General features: G+C 44.5%; 1 protein-coding gene across 1 annotated transcript in view; it reads right to left on the reverse strand.

The window, feature by feature from the left end:
- The window catches only part of LOC137341448 (dynein axonemal heavy chain 17-like), a 574489-nt gene that overhangs the window by 502443 nt on the left and 48393 nt on the right, over nucleotides 1-23653 (reverse strand). Inside the window, exons 6-8 of the mRNA XM_068004561.1 lie at nucleotides 5212-5337; nucleotides 4536-4688; nucleotides 4206-4292 (exon numbers count right to left, since the gene is read on the reverse strand). Coding sequence (XP_067860662.1) covers nucleotides 4206-4292; nucleotides 4536-4688; nucleotides 5212-5337 — 366 coding nt within the window. The remainder of the gene's footprint in view (nucleotides 1-4205; nucleotides 4293-4535; nucleotides 4689-5211; nucleotides 5338-23653) is intronic.

Below are 23653 nucleotides of genomic sequence, written 5' to 3' on the forward strand. Positions count from 1 at the left end.
AGATTCAATCATGGCCTTCAAAAGGAAACTGGATTAAGTACTTGAAAGGAAAAAAAATTGCAGGGCTACGGGGAAAGGGCGGGGGAGTGGGACTAGCCAGATTGTTCTTGCATAGAGCCGGCACGGACTCGATGGGCTTCTATATGATTCTATGATAAAATTGAAGTCAATGGGGATCAGTGATAAAACTCTCCAATCGCTGGGGGCATAGATGGTTCAAAGAAAGATGGTTGTGGTTGTTGCAGGCCAATCATCTCTGCCCTAGGACATTGCTGCATGGGATCCTCAGGGCAGCGTCCTAGGCCCAACTATCTTCAGCTTCTTCCTCAATGACCTTCCTTCCATCATAAAGCCAGAAGTGGGGCTGTTTGCTGATGTGTGCACAATGTTCAGATGCATTCACAATTCCTCAGATAATAAAGCAGTCCATGTCTGCGTGCAGCAATGTGCAGATCACTTTAGACATCACTGCAATGCTGCAGGACAGATTTGCATAAATCCCGAAGTCCATAGAACAAGTTGCAGCTGCACTACCATCAGTATGGAAATTCTCTCACAAACGTTATGATTGTCACCATAGAAAATCTGTGCACCCAGTTACAGAAATCTATCACTATGGGGTTGGAAAGACCGGGGATCATTTGGAAAGGGCAGAGGTGGCAGGCTGCATTAACATCAGCGGCATCTTACGGACTGTTCTCATGTATTCCATCAGGCCTTCAGCTGTAGTGCCTAGAATCAGTGGCATGACTGTAAAAGTGTCCAATGCAGTACTTCTTCTCTATATATCTTCCCTGCCAGCCAGGCCCCCTCAATGCTTGTATGTAGGTGTTGGCAATAACAGCATTATTAGATGTAGCTTCAACTATTGCGGGGACATCAGAGGTCCCTCTACCCAGATGATCACAACCACAGCCTTACCAGGAAGTTCACAGCACCCCACCTCTACCTAGCCCTGCATTTGTTTTTCGTACTATATGGAGTACTTTAAGGGATTCTTAACTACCACCCCCCTCCTGCCTGGCAGAGGGTTAAGATGGTGGGTGGGGGGAGGTGGGTGGATGGGGTTCGGCCGAATTCCTACCACCCACTATTTTAACTAGCCTGAAATTAGCACAAGAAGGACACCTGCCCAGAAGAGCGGGGGTCTAATTTAAATGACAAAGTCACCAGGATGCACACATAATTTTAACAGCAGGTCCAATTAAGGGCCGCACAGTCTCAAGCCCAACTAGGATCATGGTCACAGGAGGCCCAGGTAAGGTCAACTTTTAAAAAAATTTTAATGGTTCCTTGTGGCCAGGAGGAGCATCCCTGCTCTTCCTGGCCCCAAAAGGATACTTTGGGCCTCCCCTGCCTCAGGCTTCCTCCTGCCCCCGATCACGGACTTTTCCAATTTCCCCCCATTCCTTACTTACTTTGCTGGGGACGGTTCCCATAGACCCCGGCAGTGGTCTGACCCCCCACGAATTTTGACTCCCATCAGCTGGCAGTGACATCATTCACATCAGCCTCAGGTGGGAGTCAGAGGCGCGAAATGCTAATGAAGCCCAGTAGTTAAAATCAGCCGGACCTCACACTCCAGAGGTTCAAATGGTTCGCCGCCCACTTTGGCCCCCACACCCCCAATTCCCACCTCGAGATAAAATCAGGGCTTTTAAGGCTATGAAGGAGCCATCAAGGGGAAGCATGAATGTAGGAAATAGCTAAGTTCACTTTTGCATAGATACTGAAATAAATTATGAAACTTTATCTTCCCCATGATTTGGATTCAATGCTGTTTTATGGTGGGGAAGCTGTGACTGCTAGGATTGGCGAACAACCTTGCAGGTCAACGTAATTATAAAGAAGTGCTATGTGTAACATTTCCACTTAGTAGGATATCACTGGTTCATGAAAGATAGTAGGTGGGAGTAGGTATCGTTTACTGAAAGAAGTGCTGTATTATAGAGTATTGGATGCTTTAATATCATGACCGTCCATCTCACCTTTCTCCTCTTCCTCCCCCTCTTCATACAAGCCTCATTGTTGCCCCATTGGCCTCGACATCCTGCAGCTCAAGCTCATTTCTCTTTGAATTGCAATACTGCTTAGCATGTGGCATTCAATAATGATTTTGCACACCTTATGTAGACTAGAGCAGGACCACGCCTAAATGATTAAGCAACGGAATTGTTGCTTCAGCATCCTTGTAGTGTGTGCCACCGTAACTCGGGTGGTGGCATGGAACTCATTTACATTCCAATGCTGTGTGGGGGTTTCTAATTGAGCCTTATGTACAAAGGCTAGCCCTTGTCTTCCAAAAGCAACCAAACAGTCTTAAGGCACTTTCAAAAAGTGTGGGCAGTGCAGACTGCTGCAGAATGGAAGTATCTGGATTACTCCCTGGATAACTCACATTAACATGCACTTTTTGTCCTTGAAAACCATCTGCACATTAACAGAGAGGTATCCCTTTCTGTTCATGTACGTATTGGAGTTGTCATGAAGACCATTGATGGCCACATGGGTTCAATCTATGAGTTGAAGAATAAATGTTGACCAGGGCACCAGGAGAACTACTCTTCTTCAAATAGTGCCATAGATTTTTTTACATCCATCTGAGAGGGCAGACAGGGTCTTGTTTTAACGTCTCATCTGAAAGACGGCATTCCTGACTACCACTGACCAGAAAATTAACTGGACCAGCTGCATAAATAGTGTGGCTACAAGAGCAGGTCAGAGGCTGGGTATTCTGCAGTGAGTGACTCACCTCCTGACTCCCCAAAGCCTTTCCGCCGTCTACAAGGCACAAGTCAGGAGTGTGATGGAATACTCTCCACTTGCCTGGATGAGTGCAGCTCTAACAGCACTCAAGAAGCTCATCATCAACCAGGGCAAAGCAGCCCGCATGATTGGTACGTCATCCATCACCCTAAACATTGACTCCCTTCACCACCGGCACACCGTGGCTGCAGTGTGTACCATCCACAAGATGCACTGCAGCAACTCACCAAGGCTTCTTCGACAGCACCTCCCAAACCCGCGACCTCTACCACCTAGAAGGACTAGGGCAACAGGCAGATGGAACAACACTACCTGCACATTCCCCTCCAAGTCGCACACCATCTCGACTTGGAAATATAGCGCCGATCCTTCATCATCGTTGAGTCAAAATCCTGGAACTCCCTACCTAACAACACTGGGAGAATCTTCACCACACGGACTGCAGTGTTTCAAGAAGACAGCCCACCACCACCTTCTCAAGGGCAATTAGGGATGGGCAATAAATGCTGGCCTTGCCAGCGACGCCCACATCCCATGAACGAATTTTAAAAAATGCCCTAGACGCTTGGATTCCTTCCAGCCAACAGACATAATGGGAAAATAGCCTCCTTCAGTGCTATAAATTCTATAATTTTATGAAACTGGTGCTCCAAGGGCATGCCTAGATTTTGTAGTGCATAGCAATGGGAGGATCACATAGACAATGTCAGTCTACATTGGCGAATAATGCGTGTGTAACCCGCCTTTGAATGACAAACAATGCCGTATTGCTGCAGCCACCTGCCTAGAATGTGAATGCAAGAGTAGCGCAGCAAAAGTAATGAATGTGCAAAAAGTGGCAAGCAATCACAGAGTGTAATTTAGACTAGAACCATACTGCAGAGGTTCAATGAACTGAAAGCAGTCCGAGTCATCACAACTAAGTAAATAATGCAAATGAAAGTTTCCAAAATAACAAAAATGTACTCAATGGTATAAACACTTACATAAGCGATACAAATTACATTAACACAGATAAATGTGACAACTCTGCCATAATTGTTAACAATGTGTCTTTGGCCTTAACCTGATTTTTGATCGATAAACAAAGTTAAAATTTCATTTATGCCTTTTAATACATGTTCTTTTTAATTTACTAAAACTACTTGTTATTTTCTTTTTATTTCTTGAGTTTCAATGCTCAATTTCTAAGTCACAACAGTAAACAAGGTAAACTGCTTCTAAACTCTTATCTAAACCATTCTTGAACTAGCATTCTAAAAGATGAATGGCAACTGCTTAAGTGGACTCATCTTCTAATGATCCCTCTCTTATTCTGGGAAAGTAATGAGATTAAGAATTTGCCATGTGAAGAATCATGGTCATTAACCTATGTCTTACCACTCACAGTGCCCAGTAAAGGAATGAAAAGCAGAACTAATATATAAAAAGCACAGTACCTCAATAGTCTGTATTCTGTGCATAAATCTGTCCAATCTTGCAAAGACAAGATGTGAGGGGAACTCCCAGTATTTTGGTTCTCTATCCTAAAATAGAAGGAAATGTATTTTTCTGTAATAGTTATCGCAGAAACATTTAACAGCATTCTCTCATAGTTATTATGTAAATACATTATTAATACTGGTGCCTTTTTCTATCTGGGACACAAGGCACCAGACCGTAAACATTTTCTACTGCATAAAAACAAGTAAATCTACGGCCAACATACTTCTATAAAAGTATTCAATTTATTGTTTTAAATTGGTTAACGTAAAACATTCTGACTGTACCTTAAAGAATTTCTGCATTCCTGACCGGTTATGATCATAGGCCTGGTAAAGCTTTCTTAAGACAGAAATTGTCATCTGGATTACTACCAGCGCCTCCTCTATTTCCCCCTGTAGCCCTTTCATCAACTCATCTGGGTTCAAAAAAGTACAGGTCTACAGAAATAAGATTTTTAAAAATGTGTACAAAAATGAAGACACTGTTTTATTGCTTTAATTACTCTTTTGACATGTAGTTCAGCATCCACATAGATTGAACATGCATTTATACAGTACTATAAATTATGACTGCAACTTGCAAACAAAACCACAATGCACCTTGACTGACCTACCAGCCATGGGGTGCCCAGATGCAGGGGCTCCTCAAGATGCTGGTGAAGGGCTTGCCTCAAGACCCCTTTCAAACTTGAAGTTTTAAAGGGATCTGTCAGCAAGCTGAAAAGGACCCTCAAGGTAAATCAAAGGGACCCACTGTATTTTATGGACTTGGGACCTTTCCGGCTGCTGCTGGAGTGATTAAACTGGGGCCAAAATAATGATGCAGGTAAGAAAAATATAAGCAATTTCTTCTTAAATAGGTGAAAGTCTAACTCCCAGATTATAAGTGTAACATATAAAAGGTTTATAAATATAGCATGCTGATTGAAAAGCACTGTGAAATCAAAAATATATTCCATACCATCTCAATGAAGAGGTTGAAAATCTCTTGTAAGATAACTATGATCCTGGCAGGAGTGTTGTAATATCTAGAATTGGCCCACACTAAACATACGGTATGCATTATAACATCAACATAGGGAGGCACCTGTAACCAAATGCACTTATTAATAAAAGTGAATGCTTTCATTGCTGTATTCACAATCAAGTCTAATATTAACAACCTCTTGTAACAAACATTTTTCTTGATACTCATTTAAGCTCCACTGCTTACTTCATATTGTGATGTGAACACTAAGAAGTACAGGCCAGGTACTCATGTACAGTACAAAAGCTTACATAGATACTTTCATAGCAATAACCACATATATTTACTGCTGACCCAAATATTTTGATCTGTTGGGTCTTAACTTATCAAGTATTCCTATCATCAGAGAGCAGCAATAATAATAATTAGTGAACAGGTTAGAAATTAGGTAATTGAACTGCATCTGTCTCCTTCCCTCGCCACATGTCATTACAGTAGAACCTGGGTTATCCACCCTAATCGGGGAGTCCTATACCACAGCAGATAATTGAGAATTCCCCAAATAGTTTGACACAGGGGCCTAAGAATTCCACCCATTCTGCCCCCTTTGATTGGGACATATTTCCAACGAGGTGTGACTTCCATCCATCCCCGAAATGCACTCCTGACCTCGATCTTATTTCTGGCCTCAGAGTCATTGAAACGGGGGAGGCTAACTTCACCAGGGAATCGTGTCTGTATGGAGGAGGAGACTTGTAGTGACAGGCCTCACCCAACACCCATATCTTTACTGACTAACATTGGCTCCTGATCCCCCAATGCCTCCAATTTAAAATTCTCATCCTTGTGTTTAAATTCCTTCTTAGCCTTGCCGTCCCTGTATCTGCAACCTCTTCTAGCAGTAAACCCCCCTCCCCCGCCTCAAAACTTAGTGGTTCCTCTGACACTGACCGCTTGGGCACTCTCTTCCTTTCGCCCCCATCATTGGCTGCAGTGCCTTCAGCTGTCTAGACCCTATGCTCTGGAATTCCCTCCATAAACATCTCTGCCTCTCTACTGCCCTCTCCTCCTTTAAGACCCTTTAAAACCCACCTCTTTGACCCCTCCTATTATCTCCATCTTTGGCTCAATGTCAACATTTGTCTGATTACGCACCTATGAAGCGCCTTGAGACATTTTACTACGTCAAAGGTGCTATATAAATGCAAGTTGTTATTTGTACATGACTTGTTGTCTGGCTTCTTCTTTGATGAGAAATGGTTAATTCATTCACTCAGCAGCTTGTGTGTATTGAAACTGGGTTTGGTAGAGTAAACGTGAGTACAATATGAAGTGGTTGATTCAAGATAGTTCAGTGAGCCAAATCTAGGCATCTTTCACTCTTAGGCATAGGCTAGGCAATAAACCCCAGACAGTTTCTTGACAAGGGTTTAAAGATTCATCTGGTGCCTTAATAAATACTTGTCAGGATACCGATCTCAATGTTCCCATATCCTCTCCACCACAAAAACCACCTACCTAATAACACCTACCTCTTACCCTACTTCAGCCCATCTGTGCTGAAACCCTCATCAATGCCTACGTCACTTGCAGATCCATATCCTATCCTGCACAAAGTCCCACTCACCCATCACTCGTGCTCACTAACCTACATTAGCCCCCGGTCCCCTAATGCCTCCAATTAAAATTTCTGTCCTCGTGATTAAATCCCTTCATCACCTCACACCTTTCTATCGCTCTCTTCCTCCTGCCCTACAATCTACCCACCATCGAACTCTTCACTCCGCTCCTCTAGCATCTTGTGCATCACTGCCTCCCCTCTGCTTCGCCATTGGTGGCCGTACCTTCAGCTGCCTAAGCCCCACACTCGTGAATTCCCTCCCTAACCCATTTGCCTCTCCATCTCCCTCCACTCCTTTAATAATTTCCTGAAAAGCCAACTCTTTGACTATGCTTTTGTTCACCCCATCTAATATTTCCTTCTTTGGTTCGCTGTCCATTTTTTTGATTATGCCTAAATGAAGTGCCTTCGGACATTTTTCTACTTAAAGGTACTATATAAATGCAAGTTGTTATTGTTATGCAGTTAATATATGGGATGTATCATGTTGTAAGGTAAATGATCCTCCCCTTTATTATAACTTTGCTACTCGACAGCACATAGAATTCCACAGTGTCTCACGCCATTCCAGAAGTCAGATAAAACCAGTCATGCCAGACACTTTTGGTAAGCGTTTGGTAATAGAAACTATTAAACAGATTTACTCAAGTAGAATTATTGACAGAATCCAGAATTATAGACAAGATACCGAATAGAACAATATAGTTCTAAAAATCTAGAAGCCATTCACAAGAGATTAATCAAACAAGCCAGTCAGACAAAACTCTTCGAATTCTTCTTATAGGACTTGAGATGAGGTACTTTACATAGAATTACATCGAATCTACAGCACAAAAACAGGCCATTCGGCCCAAGTGGTCCATGCCAGTGTTTATGCTCTACACGAGCCTCCTCCCTCCCTACTTCATCTAACCCTATCTGCAGATCCTTCTATTCCTTTCTCCCTCATATACTTATCTAGCTTCCCCTTAAATGCATCTATGGTAATTGCCTCAACTACTCCTTGTGGTAGCAAGTTCCACATTCTAACCACTCTCTGGATAAAGAAGTTTCTCTTGAATTCCCTATTGGATTTATTAGTGACTATCTTATATTTATGGCCCCTAGTTCTGGTCTCCCCCCCAAGTTGAAACATCTCTACATCTACCACATTAAACCCTTTCATTATCTTAAAGACCTCTCTCAGGTCGCCCCTCAGTCTTTTTTCTAGTGAAAAGTGCCAAAGCCTGCCCAAACTTTCCTGATAGGTATAACCTCTCAGTTTTGGTATCATCCTATTAAATCTTTTTTGCACCTTCTCAAATGCCTCTATATTCTCTTTATAATACGGAGACCAGAACTGTTCACAGTACTCCAAGTGTGGTCTAACCAAGGTTCTGTACAAGTTAAACATAACTTCTCTGCTTTTCAGAAACAAACCCCAGTGCTTGGTTCGCTTTTTTAAAATGGACTTATTAACCTGTGTCGCTACTTTTAATGATTTGTGTATCTGTACCCCAAAATTCCTTTGCTCCTCTAACCCATTAGACTCTTATTATGCAAGCAGTATGTGGCCTCTTTATTCTTCCTACCAAAATGTAATACCTCACATTTATCTATATTGAAATTCATTTGCTAATTACACACCCATTCTGCAAGTTTATTAATGTCATCCTGTATTTTATCGCAGTCCTCCTCGGTATTAACTATACCCTCCAATTTGATGTCGTATGCAAATTTTGAAATTATACTTCCGATTCCCAAGTCCAAATCCTTTATACAAATGGTGAATATAACAGTGGTCCCAGCATCGGTCCTTGCGGAATACCACTTCCCACCTTTTACCAGTCTGAGTAACCACCTTTAACCCTTAATCTCAGTTTTCTCTCTTGCAGCCAGCTTGCTATCCATTCTGCTACTTGTCCTGATTCCATATGCTCTGATCTTAGTGACGAGTCTACTGTGCGGTACTTTATCGAAGGCCTTTTGAAAATCCAAATATATTACATCTACTACATTACCCTTGTCCATTCTTTCCGTTTACTTCTTCAAAGAATTCAATAAGGTTGGTCAAGCATGACTTTCCCTTTTGAAATCCCTTTTGTGCTGACTATTCTTTATTATATTTTCAGTTTCTAGATGTTTTTCTATTACATCTTTGATTAAGGATTCTATTATCGGTAAGGATTCCATTACCACTTCTCAGAAAGAAGTAAGCAATATTGTTCCTTTTCGAAAACAGAACGCAGTATTAATACAAATTACATAAGCACAAACATAGGAAGTTTAATTCATCACATACTCCAAAACAAGCCAAATTGATAGCACATGAAATGTATCTTTTTTTATAATCTTACTACCTGTGATGAACAGGCTCTTGCTCTGAAGGCTGGTCTATCAGATAAAGGTGATCAGCCGAACAATTTTAAGAATCTTGCTGTATGGCAAAATAGGAATTAGAAAAACTAAGAAAACCTCACAAGGTAAGTAACCTATTTTTCTTCAACAGTACACTGTCTTCTTACACAATTAGTAAATAGGAACAGAAGGTCCTTGGACCAACAGAGACTCTAGCCACCAGCACAGACCTTCAATTATAGTATTTTCTATGCCAGTTAAGCTGTTTCAAGAATGCCCATGAAGCAGCCACAGAATGTGTGGAATGGCTTTTGACTGACACCGATGTTCTCATGCCAGCAAGATGATAATGTAAAGTGCACTCCACAAACCACCTAAGAAGCCACAATTTAGTGCCCAACCAACAGATAACTGACTGCATTGTCAATTTCGTCTGTGTTAAGGATCCTGGGTGATGGTTTAAAATAAGAAATTTCTCATTGCAGGGCTGTGTCAGGGAATTGCTCCGGAAAATTCATCTCCCAATGCCTCTTGGAGATAGGTCCCTTTTGATTAAGTACTTTCATGAATTATTGTTTACTGCTCTGCATACCAAGTTAATATTTTAACATAAAATGTCATAAAATACTGGCTAGATCAAAGCAACCCTTCATTCCACCAGTGACTGCTGATTTCTGCCGGTTTAAGAAGTACCATTGGACCATTCCAAACAGATGACTGCCCCATCCAGCACTTTATCCTCTGAACCAACATGCTGCAACTGCCTGCCCATTCTAAGCCAACATGGAACCCACTTAACCGCGTATGAGCACAAGCTCCAGTGCGAAAAGTGCATGAGTGTTACGGGGAATTCTGGGGCAACCATAGAAGATAAATTCCATAACATTATTGTCTAAAGTTTGAGACTCAGTTCACCAACTTATGATGATTAGTAGTCGAAATATACCCTTCTTAGGCCCCTGGAAGACACTGGGGGTTAAATTGGGCAGCGTAGCGCCCACGTTTTAGGCGCTAGGCAGCCACCTAAGGTTTTAAAATGGGGTCCAAAATGCGCGCGCGAAGTGCACAAGACATCATCTTGGTAAAGGGGTTTGCGCGCACGTGCCTAACCACTGCCGGCAGCATGCAGAACAGGCAGATCATGACGTGAATGGCCTTGGAGGACGACCTTGAGGGGCCTGCTTCAGACTGTACCATCTCAGTCTGGGCTGCAGCAGTCTGGGCCGGCTGGCTGACAGGCAACAGCAAGGGCACTGGATGAGTGGCAGGGGTGGGAGTAGGAATGCAGTCATTCTGAGAAAGGACTGCAGGTTCCTGTTCCACGGAGCCACTGCCACTCTCCCAGGGTGGTGCCTCAGCAATCTTGGTGATCTGTTGAAGAACAGATTGCTGGACTGCTTGGTGCCCTGGAAGCCCTTTTCATCAGTGGTACCAAGAGCCATGATGGCAGCAGTATGAGCTTCCAAGGCAGCAATCTGAGATTCCAATACAGCAGCCAGAGCTTCGATAGAAGCTGTTTGTGATGCAATGGAAACTGTGACATTGGTCATCAGTCATTGCATCATTGGGTTCCACAGGTGCGCTGATGGAGGTGGCCACCCATTCCACTTTGGAAAAGATGGGCTCCAAGCTCTGCACAAAGTCCTGTGCTAAGTTGGAGGTGGAATCCTCCATGCTCCTTGACATTGTGCACAGGCTTTCTGGCAGGCTTTCCAGTGCACCAAGCACTTGGTCGTGTATATTCATCATCCTTCTTCTGTAGCCTGGGCCATCAAAGTCCTCATCTGTCTCCTCCGCAGAACTCATTTGCGACCTCGCCTTCCGGCAAGCTGGCGCTTATGGTATCCTTTCCCCCCACCTTGACTCCTGTACACTTGTGCCCGATGTCTCACCACATGCTAGAACCCTCCTCTATCCTATCTGCTAAAGTACATGCAGTGTCCGTCTCTGAGCTGGTTACTGCGAGTATAAGATCAAGTGATGGTGTCTCTTCATCATTACTGTCTTCTTCCTCTTCCTTCCTCTGTCTAGGAAGGTTCCAGTTTTTGGGTATCTGAAATGAAAAAGGGACAAGGTTTGGGTTCTGGTGAGGGGAACGGAGAAAGTAAGAAGTGTGCGCTTACACCATCTGAAGTTTGTGAGTTAGCAGAGATTGTGGGATGAGGGAGAAGTGGGAAGACAGAAGGAAAATTAGGAATGCAGAGACCCTCATCATCCATCAATCCAGTGCCGCCAGTGGCCACGGACTCAGTGACGCCCCTTCCCACGATGGCCAGCATTGTCTTTTCCATGGCAGTTAAAATATGCAGGCGCGCTTGTCCTCCTCCAGCTTTTTGGTCCTGCCTCCTGTTATTCGCCACATTCTCCTGGAATAAAGAGGGAAGTGTTTCAGTGAAAGTCCTGCAATATGTTTTGAATAGCTGCTAGTGTGTGAGAGCTATGAGTTGGGGTGTGAGGCTTGTAACAGTGCTAAGTGAATGAGGATGAGGTAAAGCACATGAATCGAAGGGTTGAGTACTGATTGATGGAGATTGTTGGTAGGTGGGTGATGGGGGTGCAGTGAATTGAACAGTGGATGAGGCTAGTGGTGCAGTTGGTAGGATATGCCATTTGAAGATTGAACTCACTTACCTTAACAACTCGTGTCAGATCATTAAACTTCTTCCTGCACTGCATTTATGCTCTTGGAGCTATATGCCTGGCACTAACCTCTGCCGCTACTTCCTCCCACTGCCTCCTGAGCATATGTCTCAAGAGCCTCCGATCCCCCTGCGGATGCAGGATGTCCCTTCTTCTCTCCACCTCTTGAACCAAGGCCTCCAGTGCATTATTAGAAAATCTTGATGCATGCTCTCTCTCATGTTCAGCCATTCCTCAAAGTATCACAGCACAGATTTGGTTTTCAAACAGCTCACAACACTTCTCGCAGCCACAATACACCTCCACTTTAAGAGGTGCAGGCTGCCTTTAAGTAGCGCTAGCCATTCGCAATATCAGGCCTCCTGTTGATGCGTGCCACCAATGAACAGCGCAGGAAGCAGCAGACAGCAAGGATTTAACGTGCTGCCTGAAGCGCAATGAACAGGCACGGGTTCAATCATAGAATCGTTACAGCACAGAAGGAGGCCATTCAGCCCATCGAGCCCGTGCCATCTCTTTGTAAGAGCAACTAGTTAGTCCCAGTCCCCTGCTCTTTCCCTGTAGCCCTGCAAATTTTTTCCCTTCAAGTATTTATGCAATTCCTTTTTGAAAGCCATGATTGAATATGCTTCCAACACCCTTTCAGGCAGTGCATTTCAAATCATAACTATTCGCAGCGTAAAAAAGATTTTCCTCACGTCGCCTTTGGTTCTTTTGCCAATCACCTTAAATCTGTGTCCTCTGGTTCTTGATCCTTCCACTAACGGGAACAGTTTCTCTTTATTTACTTTATCTAACACTTCTATCAAATCTTCTCTCAACCTTCTCTGCTCTAAGGAGAACAATCCCAGCTTCTCCCTTCTATCCAGATAACTGAAGTCCCTCATCCCTGCAGCCATTCTAGCAAATCTTTTCCGCACCCTCTCTAAGGTCTTCACATCCTTCCTAAAGGGCGGTGCCCAGAATTGGACACAATGCTTCAGTTGTGGCCAAACCAGTGTTTTATAAAGGTTGAACGTAACTTCCTTGCTTTAATACTCAATGCCTCTATTTATAAAGCCCAGTGTCCCGAATGCTTTCTTAAACGCATTCTCAACCTGTCCTGCCACCTTTAAAGATTTGTGTACATATATCCCCAGGCTTCTCTGTTCCTGCAACCCCTCAGAAAGGGGACAAGGGTTAATTGCGTATCACGATTCCCGCGCCCATTTTCGGGGGTTATCCAATTTAACCCCCACTGAACCCTCCACAAAGATGGAACAAATATTAGAAAATGATGCTCATTTTATCCTCATCCCCCTACCCCAAACTGCATTTCCCCATTTGAATATGATTTCCACCCTGCCAGTGCTACCAAATAGGATTGACAAGGGTCACAAATAGGAACAAGTGATTACATAGTAAGAAGCATTTCATGGGTAAAACTAGAAAATACACACCAAAAGGAGTAATGTCCATTGGCATTTTTGAAAATGTTTTGGCGCTGAGTTTGGTATATTTGTTTCATTAATTCATATTGTTCTTCTGAAGCAACAACTTGGTCCAAAATATTAAATGAACAGATTTATAAATGAACAGCATTTATAAACAGATTTGCAGTCACAGCCATTTAGCATGCAATCACAACAATATATGTATAGATGACAGTAGTGTGTAAGAGGTAAGATGATACATATCATAAGAAATCTGACAGTAAGTGGGGTCGGTTAAGATCACATTGTTGAGAGATTCCGTCTATGTGACTAAAATATAATGAGCACTAATTTCTCTTGCCAATGAGAGGTTATCACCTCTTCACCGGACTATTGGAGTCACCCATACTCCACTGCCAGGCAACAGGTTTATCCCGAACTGATATTGGGTCAAGATTTGCTGTCAAAATAATGGCGAGGCTAATGGCGTTCGCCGTTATTTATGCCCAAATGCTACAGGCGAGGGTTAAAAGCAGAAATCCAAAAGTTGCTGTCCGAGTTGCACCACTCCACCATTAACTGCGTGAAAACGGCTTCTCGCAGTCTGCCTCCCCATTGAAATGCATTAAACAGCGTGTAGTTGCTCTATTTGCGTGGTAGATACGAACTAAAGTTACCACAGAAATTTAAGTCTTGTCCATTTCAGTCTAAGTACATTTTTAACGATGTGATAAGTGTTAATTACTGCCAGTCAACCTCTCTGGTACTGAAAATTAACTATCACAAGTCTGGAGTTTCATTCCTTCAGGTTTTAATTGTTGGAGATTTTAAAAATGTAAAATTTTAAAATTATTTTTTTTACTTTTTCTTTCTGCCTCTTTTCTCTCTCTTAATCCAATCTTTCTTTCCTTCTCTTTATTTCTCTTTCTGTTCCTGATTTGACATTGAATTCACCCACTCTAATTTACACTTCCTTTTCAATCCTTGTGCTGTTAATTTCACAATCCTTCAATCTGATTGGAGATACACAGTTGCTTGCCCTGTTCACTCAGGTCCCAGCCGCCCTGTTTCCCTCACTGCAATGTTATCAGCTCGCACTTTCAGCAACTTGTCATGCAAAAAATTAAAAAACCTAAACAGGCAAGGGCAAGTCTAACGAATGGCAGACGCCGTTCGATGTCCTGCTATAGAAAATTATGGCCCACTGTTGTAGACTCCCCTCAAATTGATGAGGCTGTGCAGCAAAGATGTGATGGGGGTAATTTTAACTCAACCTGCCCAGCGGGAAACTGACACAATCAGATCAGCACCCATTTTACACACTGCCCAATTTTACATTCCAGTGTACACGCTGACCTACATTGACTCCTGGTCCAGCAATGCCTCGAGTTTAAAATTCTTGTGTTCAAATCCCTCCCTGTCCTTGCCCCTCCCTATCTCCGTAATCTCCTTTAGCCCTACAACAATCGCGATCTCTGTGTTCCTCCCCTTCTGGCCTTTTGCGCATCCCCAATTTCTATTGCCCCACCATAGCGTCTGTGCCTTCAGCTGCCTAGGCCCTAAGTTCTGGAATTCCCTTCCTCTTCGCATCTCAACCTCTCTCTCCTCCTTTAAGACGCTCCTTATAATCTATGTCTTTGACCAAGCTTTTGGTCACCTGTCCTAACATCTCTTTGTGACTCAGTGTTAAATTTTGTTTTGAAGCACTTTGAGACATTTTACATCGAGTTACATTTTTTTTATTCGTTCATGGGATGTGGGCATCGCTGGCAAGGGCAGCATTTATTGCCCATCCCTAATTGCCCTTGAGAAGGCGGTGGTGAGCTGCCTTCTTGAACCGCTGCAGTCCGTGTGGTGAAGGTTCTCCCAATGTGCTGTTAGGTACGGAGTTCCAGGATTTTGACCCAGCGACGATGAAGGAACGGCGATATATTTCCAAGTTGGGATAGTGTGTGACTTGGAGGGGAACATGCAGGTGGTGTTGCTCCCATGTGTCTGCTGCTCTTGTCCTTCCAGGTGGTAGAGGTCGCTTGGGAGGTGCTGTCGAAGAAGCCTTGTCGAGTTGCTGCAGTGCATCCTGTGAATGGTACACACTGCAGCCACTGTGCGCCGGTGGTGAAAGGAGTGAACGTTTAGGGTGGTGGATGGGGTACCAATCAGGCAGGCTGCTTTGTCCTGGATGGTGTCGAGCTTCTTGAGTGTTGTTGGAGCTGCACTCATCCATGCAAGTGGAGATTATTCCATCACACTCCTGACTTGTGCCTTGTAGATGGTGGAAAGGCTTTGGGGAGTCAGGAAGTGAGTCACTCGCTGCAGAATCCCCAGCAGTCTACAGCACGGCATGGCATAGTGGGCTCGATGTTAGCAGGGCTGCGGGTTCATGGCGGGGGGGCTATTGGGCGCGTGGGTAACGCGCCCGGTAAAATTAGTCTGCCCCCCGCGCGATCGCAGCGTAATTGGAGCCACTTACCTGTTGTTCCGGGTTCCCCACTGCTGATCTGCGCATCGGGCGGGCTGCGCATGCGCAGTAAGCTCTGTCAGCTGGAGGAGCTCTATTTAAAGGGGCAGTCCTCCACTGACTGATGCTGCAACAAATAGCAAAAAATTACAGCATGGAGCAGCCCAGGGGGAAGGCTGCTCCCAGTTTAACGATGCCTCACTCCAGGTATCATTAGATGGGGTGAGGAGGAGGGGGAGGACAGAGATCTTCCCCCCGGCGGGCGGGAGGAAGAGGCCTGCCTCTGCCACCAGGAAGGCCTGGCTCGAGGTGGCAGAGGAGGTCACCAGCACCACGAACATATCGCCCACCTGCATACAATGCAGGAGGCGCTCCAATGACCTCAGTAGGTCAACCAAAGTGAGTACACTTACTCATTCCCCTACACTCCATCTGCCACATCACCGCCCCCACCCCACATCTCCTTCTGCACTGCCAACACTACTCTGTCACATCACCCCTCATACCCACTCAAACCTCATCCTCATCTTACCTGCACTTACTCACCTCGCTAGTACTCATCCCGCCACTACCACTCAACCCAATCCTCATACAATCTCATGGCTCTATCTCATACTCACCCGCTCATGCATCTCTTTCACAGTCAGTCTCACTCAACCTGCCACTACCTGTGCTGCAGCCACAGGGCATGCATCACATATGTGCAGTAGGCAGCGTAAGGCAAACGTGTCGTGAGCATGAAGGGGGTGCACAAGGGTGTCTGAGGGTTTGTCATGGTTTTTACTTATATTTAATTTCTGACCAACTCACATTACATATTATATTGGCACCACTACTGTCATGTCTTTGCGAATCTTGTCTGGTTTGTGCAATAATGCCCTTTCCTGAGGATCACTCTGAAGACCCACAACTGATGCCACCCATTGTGTCACTGCTGAGTGGGTGTAGGTGTATTTGCAGGGCTCTTTTGTGCAGACGACTGAGAGACGTCGGCGATGTCCCCGGTGGCACCCTGGAAGGATGCAGAGGAGAAATTGTTGAGGGCTGTGGTGACTTTGACAGCGACAGGTAAGAAGATGGTGCTCGGGACAAACGGGAGCAGTTCGGCATGAAGAAGGCTGCAGATGTCCACGACTACATGTCGAGTGACTCTGAGCCTCCGTGTGCACTGCTGCTCAGAGAGGTCCAGGAAGCTGAGCCTCGGTCTGTGGACCCTGTGGCAAGGGTAGTGCCCTCTGCGACGCATCTCTCTCTGCGGTTGCCCTCCGTCCTGCTGTGCAGGTGGATGTGTCACAGCACTCTGTTGTGGAGCTCCACGTGTCAGAGGTGGACGGCGTGGCCGGCGAGGCTGGTGATGCTGTTCGCCCTCCGAGGAGGTCATGACTGCAGCTACGGCGGCCCCCATCCGGAAGATATACGTCTGAGGGGGTCCGCAAGGTAGGTACATGTCTCTGGACCCCGGGGTAAGTGTGCAAGTTGGTGAATTTTCTTGTCAGGAGGAGGGTGGTGGAGGCCAAACTTTATCCCAAGTGACAGAGTGGCCTCCTGCAATGAGTGAGGGTCTCCCCCCACCCCCCCACCTGTCAAATGGACCTTTGCAGCTGCCACGGGCTGACAGCTGCAACACGTCCATTTCAACTGGGAGTGTTTCCCACAGTATGGGAAACAGTCCCAGTTGTCAATAAAATCCCACTCCTCCTCACATATTCACTTAATCAGGTCTGTTAATGACCTGAAATACCAAGGTAAATACTGTTAAGTGGAACCCCGCTGGCTTTAATTGCCTGCGGGATTCCCACATGCGGGGGCTGCGCGCGCACGTCGGCGCATCTGTGGGGAACCCGGATGTGGGCGTGTTGGAGCCGGGCTCCGAACCCGCTCCGGGATTCCCCGATTTTCGGAGCTCCCCCACCAGGAACGCACCCGATAGCGGGTGCTAAAATGAAGCCCATTGAGTCTACAGCACAGAAACAGGCCAATTGGCCCAACTGGTCTATGCTAGCATTTATGCTCCACACGAGCCTCCTTCCTCCCTACTTCATCTACCCCTATCAGCATACCCTTCTATTCCTTTCTCCCTTGTGCACTTATCTAGCTTCCCCTTAAATACATCTTTGCTATTTGCCTCAACTACTCCTTGTGGTAGGGCTTTCCACATTCTTTTGACTCTTTGGGTAAAGAAGTTTCTCCTGAATTCCCTATTTGATTTATTAGTGACTATCTTATACTGATGACCCCTAGTTTTGGACTCCCCCACAACTGGAAACATTTTCTCTACCTCTACCCTATTAAACCCTTTCATTTTTTAAAGACCTCTATCAGGTCACCCATCACCCTTATTAACCTGCGTCACTACTTTTGATGATTTGTGTATCTGTACCCCGAAATTCCTTTGCTCCTCTACCCCATTTAGACTTATTATCCAAGCAATATGTGGCCTCCTTGTTCTTCCTACCAAAATGCACCACCTCACACTTATCTACATTGAATTTCATTTGCCAATTACACGCCCATTCAGCAAGTTTATTAATGTCTTTTTGCATTTTGATGCATTCTTCCTTTCTATTAACTACACCCCCAATTGCGTGTCATCCGTAAATTTTGAAATTGTACTTCCGATTCCCGAGTCTAAATCGTTAATGTAAATTGTGAACAACAGTGGTCCCGGCACCAATCCCTGTGGAACACCACTTCCTACCTTTTCCAATCTGAGTAGCAACCCTTAACCCCGACACTGTTTTCTGTTTTATAGCCAGCTTGCTATCCATTTTGTTACCTGTCCCCTGACTCCATGTGCCCTGACCTTAGTCATGAGTCTAAAATGCGGTACGTTATCAAAGGCCTTTTGAAAATCCAAATATATTACATCCACTACATAACCCTTGTCTACTCTTTCTGTTACTTCTTCAAAGAATTCAGTAAGGTTGGTCAAGCATGACTTTCCTTTCTGAAATCTGTGCTGACTAATCTTTATTATATTTTTGTTTTCCAGATGTTTATCTATTACATCTTTGAGTAAAGATTCCATTACCTTTCCTACCATCAATATTAAGCTAACTGGGCGATAGTTCCATGGAGGTGTTCTATCTTGCTTTTTAAACATAGGATTAAAATTAGCTGTCCACCAGTCTTCTGGCACTATTCCCTTTTCTAATGAATTTATATATACATGTAATAGCGCCTTTGCTATCTCTTCCCTAACTTCTTTTGATATGTGCGGATGCAATCCATCCGGACCAGAAGGTTTTATGCTCTCTAAGTTTGATTAATTTATCAATTAACCCCCCTTTCTATCTTAAATGTCTTTATATCTTTTTTGCTCTCATAAGAACATAAGAAATAGGAACAGGAGAAGGCCACATGGCCCTTCGAGCCTGCTACGCCATTCAATCAGATCATGGCTGATTTTCTACCTCAACTCCACTTTCCTGCCCTTGAATCCCCTAGAGTCCAGAAATCAGTCTATCTCAGCCTTGAATATATTCAATGACTCAGCATCCACAGCTCTCTGGGGTAGAGAATTCCAACGATTCAGAACCCTCTGAGTGAAGAAATTCCTCCTCATCTCAGTCTTAAATGGCTGACCCCTTATCCTGAGTCTATGCCCCCTAGTTCTAGACTCTCCAGCCATGGGAAACAACCTCTCAGCATCTACCCTGTCAAGCCCCCGCATAATCTTATATGTTTCAATTAGATCACCTCTCATTCTTCTAAACTCCAGCGAGTATAGGCCCATGCTACTCAACCTCACCTCATAGGACAACCCTCTCAGCCAGGAATTAATCTAGTGAATCTTCGCTGCACTGCCTCTAAGGCAAATGTATCCTTCCCTAGATAGGGAGACCAAAACTGTACACAGTACTCCAGGTGAGGTCTCACGAAAGCCCTGTACAATTGTAGTAAGACTTCCTTACTTTTGTACTCCATTCCCCTTGCAATAAAGGCCATCATTCCATTTGCTTTCCTAATTGCTTGCTGTACCTGCATGCTAACTTTTTGTGTTTCTTGTATGAGGACACCCAATTCTCTCTGAACACCAACATTTAATAGTTTCTCACCATTTAAAAAATATTCTGTTTTTCTATTCTTCCTACCAAAGTGAATAACCTCACATTTCCCCACTTTATACTCCATCTGCCACCTTCTTGCCCACTCACTTAACCTATCTATATCCTTTTGTGTCCTCCTCATAGCTTACTTTCCCACCTATCTTTGTGTTGTTAGCAAACTTGGATACATTACACTTGGTACCTTCATTACCTGTGAGTTTATCTTGTGCATCCTTAAGTGGCCCTATACCTATCCTGATTGTTCTTTTGTTATTTATGTGCCTGTAGAATACTTTAAAGGCGCTATATAAATGCAAGTTGCTGTTGTTGTTCTGGGCCCTGCCCTTCCTTCTTTGCCAAAAAAGCAAGATTGAAACTCCAAGTAACTCCAAGGAGCTCCAATACAGAATAGAAAAGTTCTAAGCCAGGCCAGGTCAAAAAGAAAAAAAAATGAATGATTAACTGGGAGGGTGCTTTACATGTAGAACTTGAATTTCTTTCAGACAATGAGGGAGACTATACCTATCATAAGCAATTCAACAATCCTCTATGTTCACTCAAGTAGGAGCATATCATAGCAGAATTAAACTAACACAAGTCTCAGAACCTCCAGATTCATACCAGTTTACAACGCAGCAGGAAAGTGCTTATCAACCTCACTTAACAAGACAGTAATGTTCAATAACAGTGATTCTAGGTTAAAAAGAACCCTCTCTTCAATTTGCAAAACTGTTTCATAAAGACTGAAGTTTACCTTAAGTTTTCTTTTTCCTCAAAAGGAAGAAATAGCAGTCTTATTATGATACAGAGGATGGTCAAACAGCTTTACCTGGTGAATATATCCACGAAATACAATATGGTATTCTATTTGTCCCTGGAAAGCTAGAGGATGGGCCTCAGCTGAAGGAATCCAAAAAAAAGTTTAAAGATAATCTGCCTTACATTGAGCCAATGATATAAAAGAGTGAAAGGACAAACACCTAACATCGATGTACCTTAGTTTTTTTCAAGTGAAAATCCCTGATGATTTTCTCTCATGTGATGAAGCCATTCCCTATTTATATTGAACACTGAACACATGAAGAAGCATTTAGTTTGATAGTTGGCACTTTAAGGGAAGTGAATGAACTTGCCAGCCTTGGTGAATAATACATTTGTCACTTCCTAAATGTTCTTGAGCCAACAGCTATCATTACCTCACTGGTAAGCCTAATTTTCAGATAATATAAAATAATTAACATTGGCTTGTAAAGCTTTTTATGTGCCTAAACATCTACCATCGGCACAATGACTGCAACAACAATCTGCATTTATATAGCACCTTTAACATAGTAAAATGTCCCAAGGCATTTCACAGGAGCGTTATCAAACAAAATTTAACACCAAGCCACACAAGGAGATGTTAGGACAGGTGACCATAAGCTTGATCAAAGAGGTAGGTTTTAAGGAGGATCTTAAAAGGAAGAGAGAGAGGTAGAGAGACAGAGAGGTTTAGTGAGGGAATTCCAGAGCCTAGGCCTAGGTAGCTGAAGGCACAGCGCCAATAATGGGGGCAAAAGGAGGAGGGTGCCCAAGCTCTTCAATCCTGCCACATCCAGTCGTGAATGGTGGTGGACAATTAAACAACTAACGGGAGGAGGAGGCTCTGCAAACATCCCCATCCTCAATGACGGCGGAGTCCAGCACGTGAGTGCAAAAGACAAGGCTGAAGCGTTTGCAACCATCTTCAGCCAGAAGTGCCGAGTGGATGATTCATCTCGGCCTCCTCCCGATATCCCCACCATCACAGAAGCCAGTCTTCAGCCAATTCGATTCACTCCACGTGATATCAAGAAACGGCTGAATGCACTGGATACAGCAAAGGCTATGGGCCCTGACAACAGCCCGGCTGTAGTGCTGAAGACTTGTGCTCCAGAACTAGCTGCGCCTCTAGCCAAGCTGTTCCAGTACAGCGACAACACTGGCATCTACCCGACAATGTGGAAAATTGCCCAGGTATGTCCTGTCCACAAAAAGCAGGACAAATCCAATCCGGCCAATTACCGCCCCATCAGTCTACTCCCAATTATCAGCAAAGTGATGGAAGGTGTCGTTGATAGTGCTATCAAGTGGCACTTACTCACCAATAAGCTGCTCACTGATGCTCAGTTTGGGTTCCGCCAGGACCACTCGGCTCCAGACCTCATTACAGCCTTGGTCCAAACATGGACAAAAGAACTGAATTCCAGAGGTGAGGTGAGAGTGACTGCCCTTGACATCAAGGCAGCATTTGACCGAGTGTGGCACCAAGGAGCCCTAGTAAAATTGAAGTCAATGGGAATCAGGGGTAAAACTCTCCAGTGGTTGGAGTCATACCTAGCACAAAGGAAGATGGTAATGGTGGTTGGAGGCCAATCATCTCAGCCCCAGGACATTGCTGCAGGAGTTCCTCAAGGCAGTATCCTAAGCCCAACCATCTTCAGCTGTTTCATCAATGACCTTCTCTCCATCATAAGGTCAGAAATGGGCATGTTCGCTATGATTGCACAGTGTTCAGTTCCATTCGCAACCCCTCAAATAATGACGCAGTCTGAGCCCGCACGCAGCAAGACCTGGATAACATCCAGGCTTGGGCTCATAAGTGGCAAATAACATTCATGCCAGACAAGTGCCAGGCAATGACCATCTTCAACAAGAGAGAGTCTAACCACCTCCCCTTGACATTCAACGACATTACCATCGCTGAATCCCCCACCATCAACATCCTGGGGGTCACCATTGACCAGAAACTTAACTGGACCAGCCACATAAATACTGTGGCTACAAGAGCAGGTCAGAGGCTGGGTATTCTGCGGCGAGTGACTCACCTCCTGACTCCCCAAAGCCTTTCCACCATCTACAAGGCACAAGTCAGGAGTGTGATGGAATACTCTCCACTTGCCTGGATGAGTGCAGCTCCAACAACACTCAAGAAGCTCGACACCATCCAGGACAAAGCAGCCCGCTTGATTGGCACCCCATCCACCACCCTAAACATTCACTCCCTTCACCACCGGTGCACAGTGGCTGCAGTGTGTACCATCCACAGGATGCACTGCAGCAACTCGCCAAAGCTTCTTCGACAGCACCTCCCAAACCTACGACTTCTACCATCTAGAAAGACAAGAGCAGCAAGTACATGGGAACAACACCACCTGCATGTTCCCCTCCAAGTCACACACCATCCCGACTTGGAAATATATCGCTGTTCCTTCATTGTCGCTGGGTCAAAATCCTGGAACTCCCTCCCTAACAGCACTGTGGGAGAACCTTCACCACACGGACTGCAGCGGTTCAAGAAGGCGGCTCACCACCACCTTCTCAAGGGCAATTAGGGATGGGCAATAAATGCCGGCCTCACCAGCGACACCCACATCCCATGAACGAATAAAAAAAGAGGTCACGGTATTTCACAGAAAAATCAATATTTCACAACAAATCAAACATGGAATTAGTGAGCAATTTAAATATGAAGATTTCAAAACATAATAATATGGCTATGACAGAAGTGAATACTGCAATACAGGGACTCATCAGTATATTACTGACAGCATATGGCAGTTATCTTTGAAGGTGGCAGGTCAGGTTGAGAAAGCGGTTCAAAAAGCATACGTAATCCTGGGCTTTATAGAGTACAAGTGCAAAACACTGGTTCAGCTACAATGGAGTATTGTGTCCAATTCTGGGCACCGCACTTTAGGAAGGATGTGAAGGCCTTAGACAGGGTGCAGAAAAGATTTACTAGCATGGTTCCAGGGATGAGGGACTTAAGTTACGTAGATAGAGGGAGAAGCAGGGATTGTTCTCCTTAGAGCAGAAAAGGTTGAGAGGAGATTTGATAGACGTGTTCAAAACCATGACGGGTTTAGATAAAGTAAATAAAGAGAAACTGTTCCCATTG

Source organism: Heptranchias perlo, chromosome 23 (assembly GCF_035084215.1).
Source record: "Heptranchias perlo isolate sHepPer1 chromosome 23, sHepPer1.hap1, whole genome shotgun sequence".
NCBI classification, from domain to species: domain Eukaryota; kingdom Metazoa; phylum Chordata; class Chondrichthyes; order Hexanchiformes; family Hexanchidae; genus Heptranchias; species Heptranchias perlo.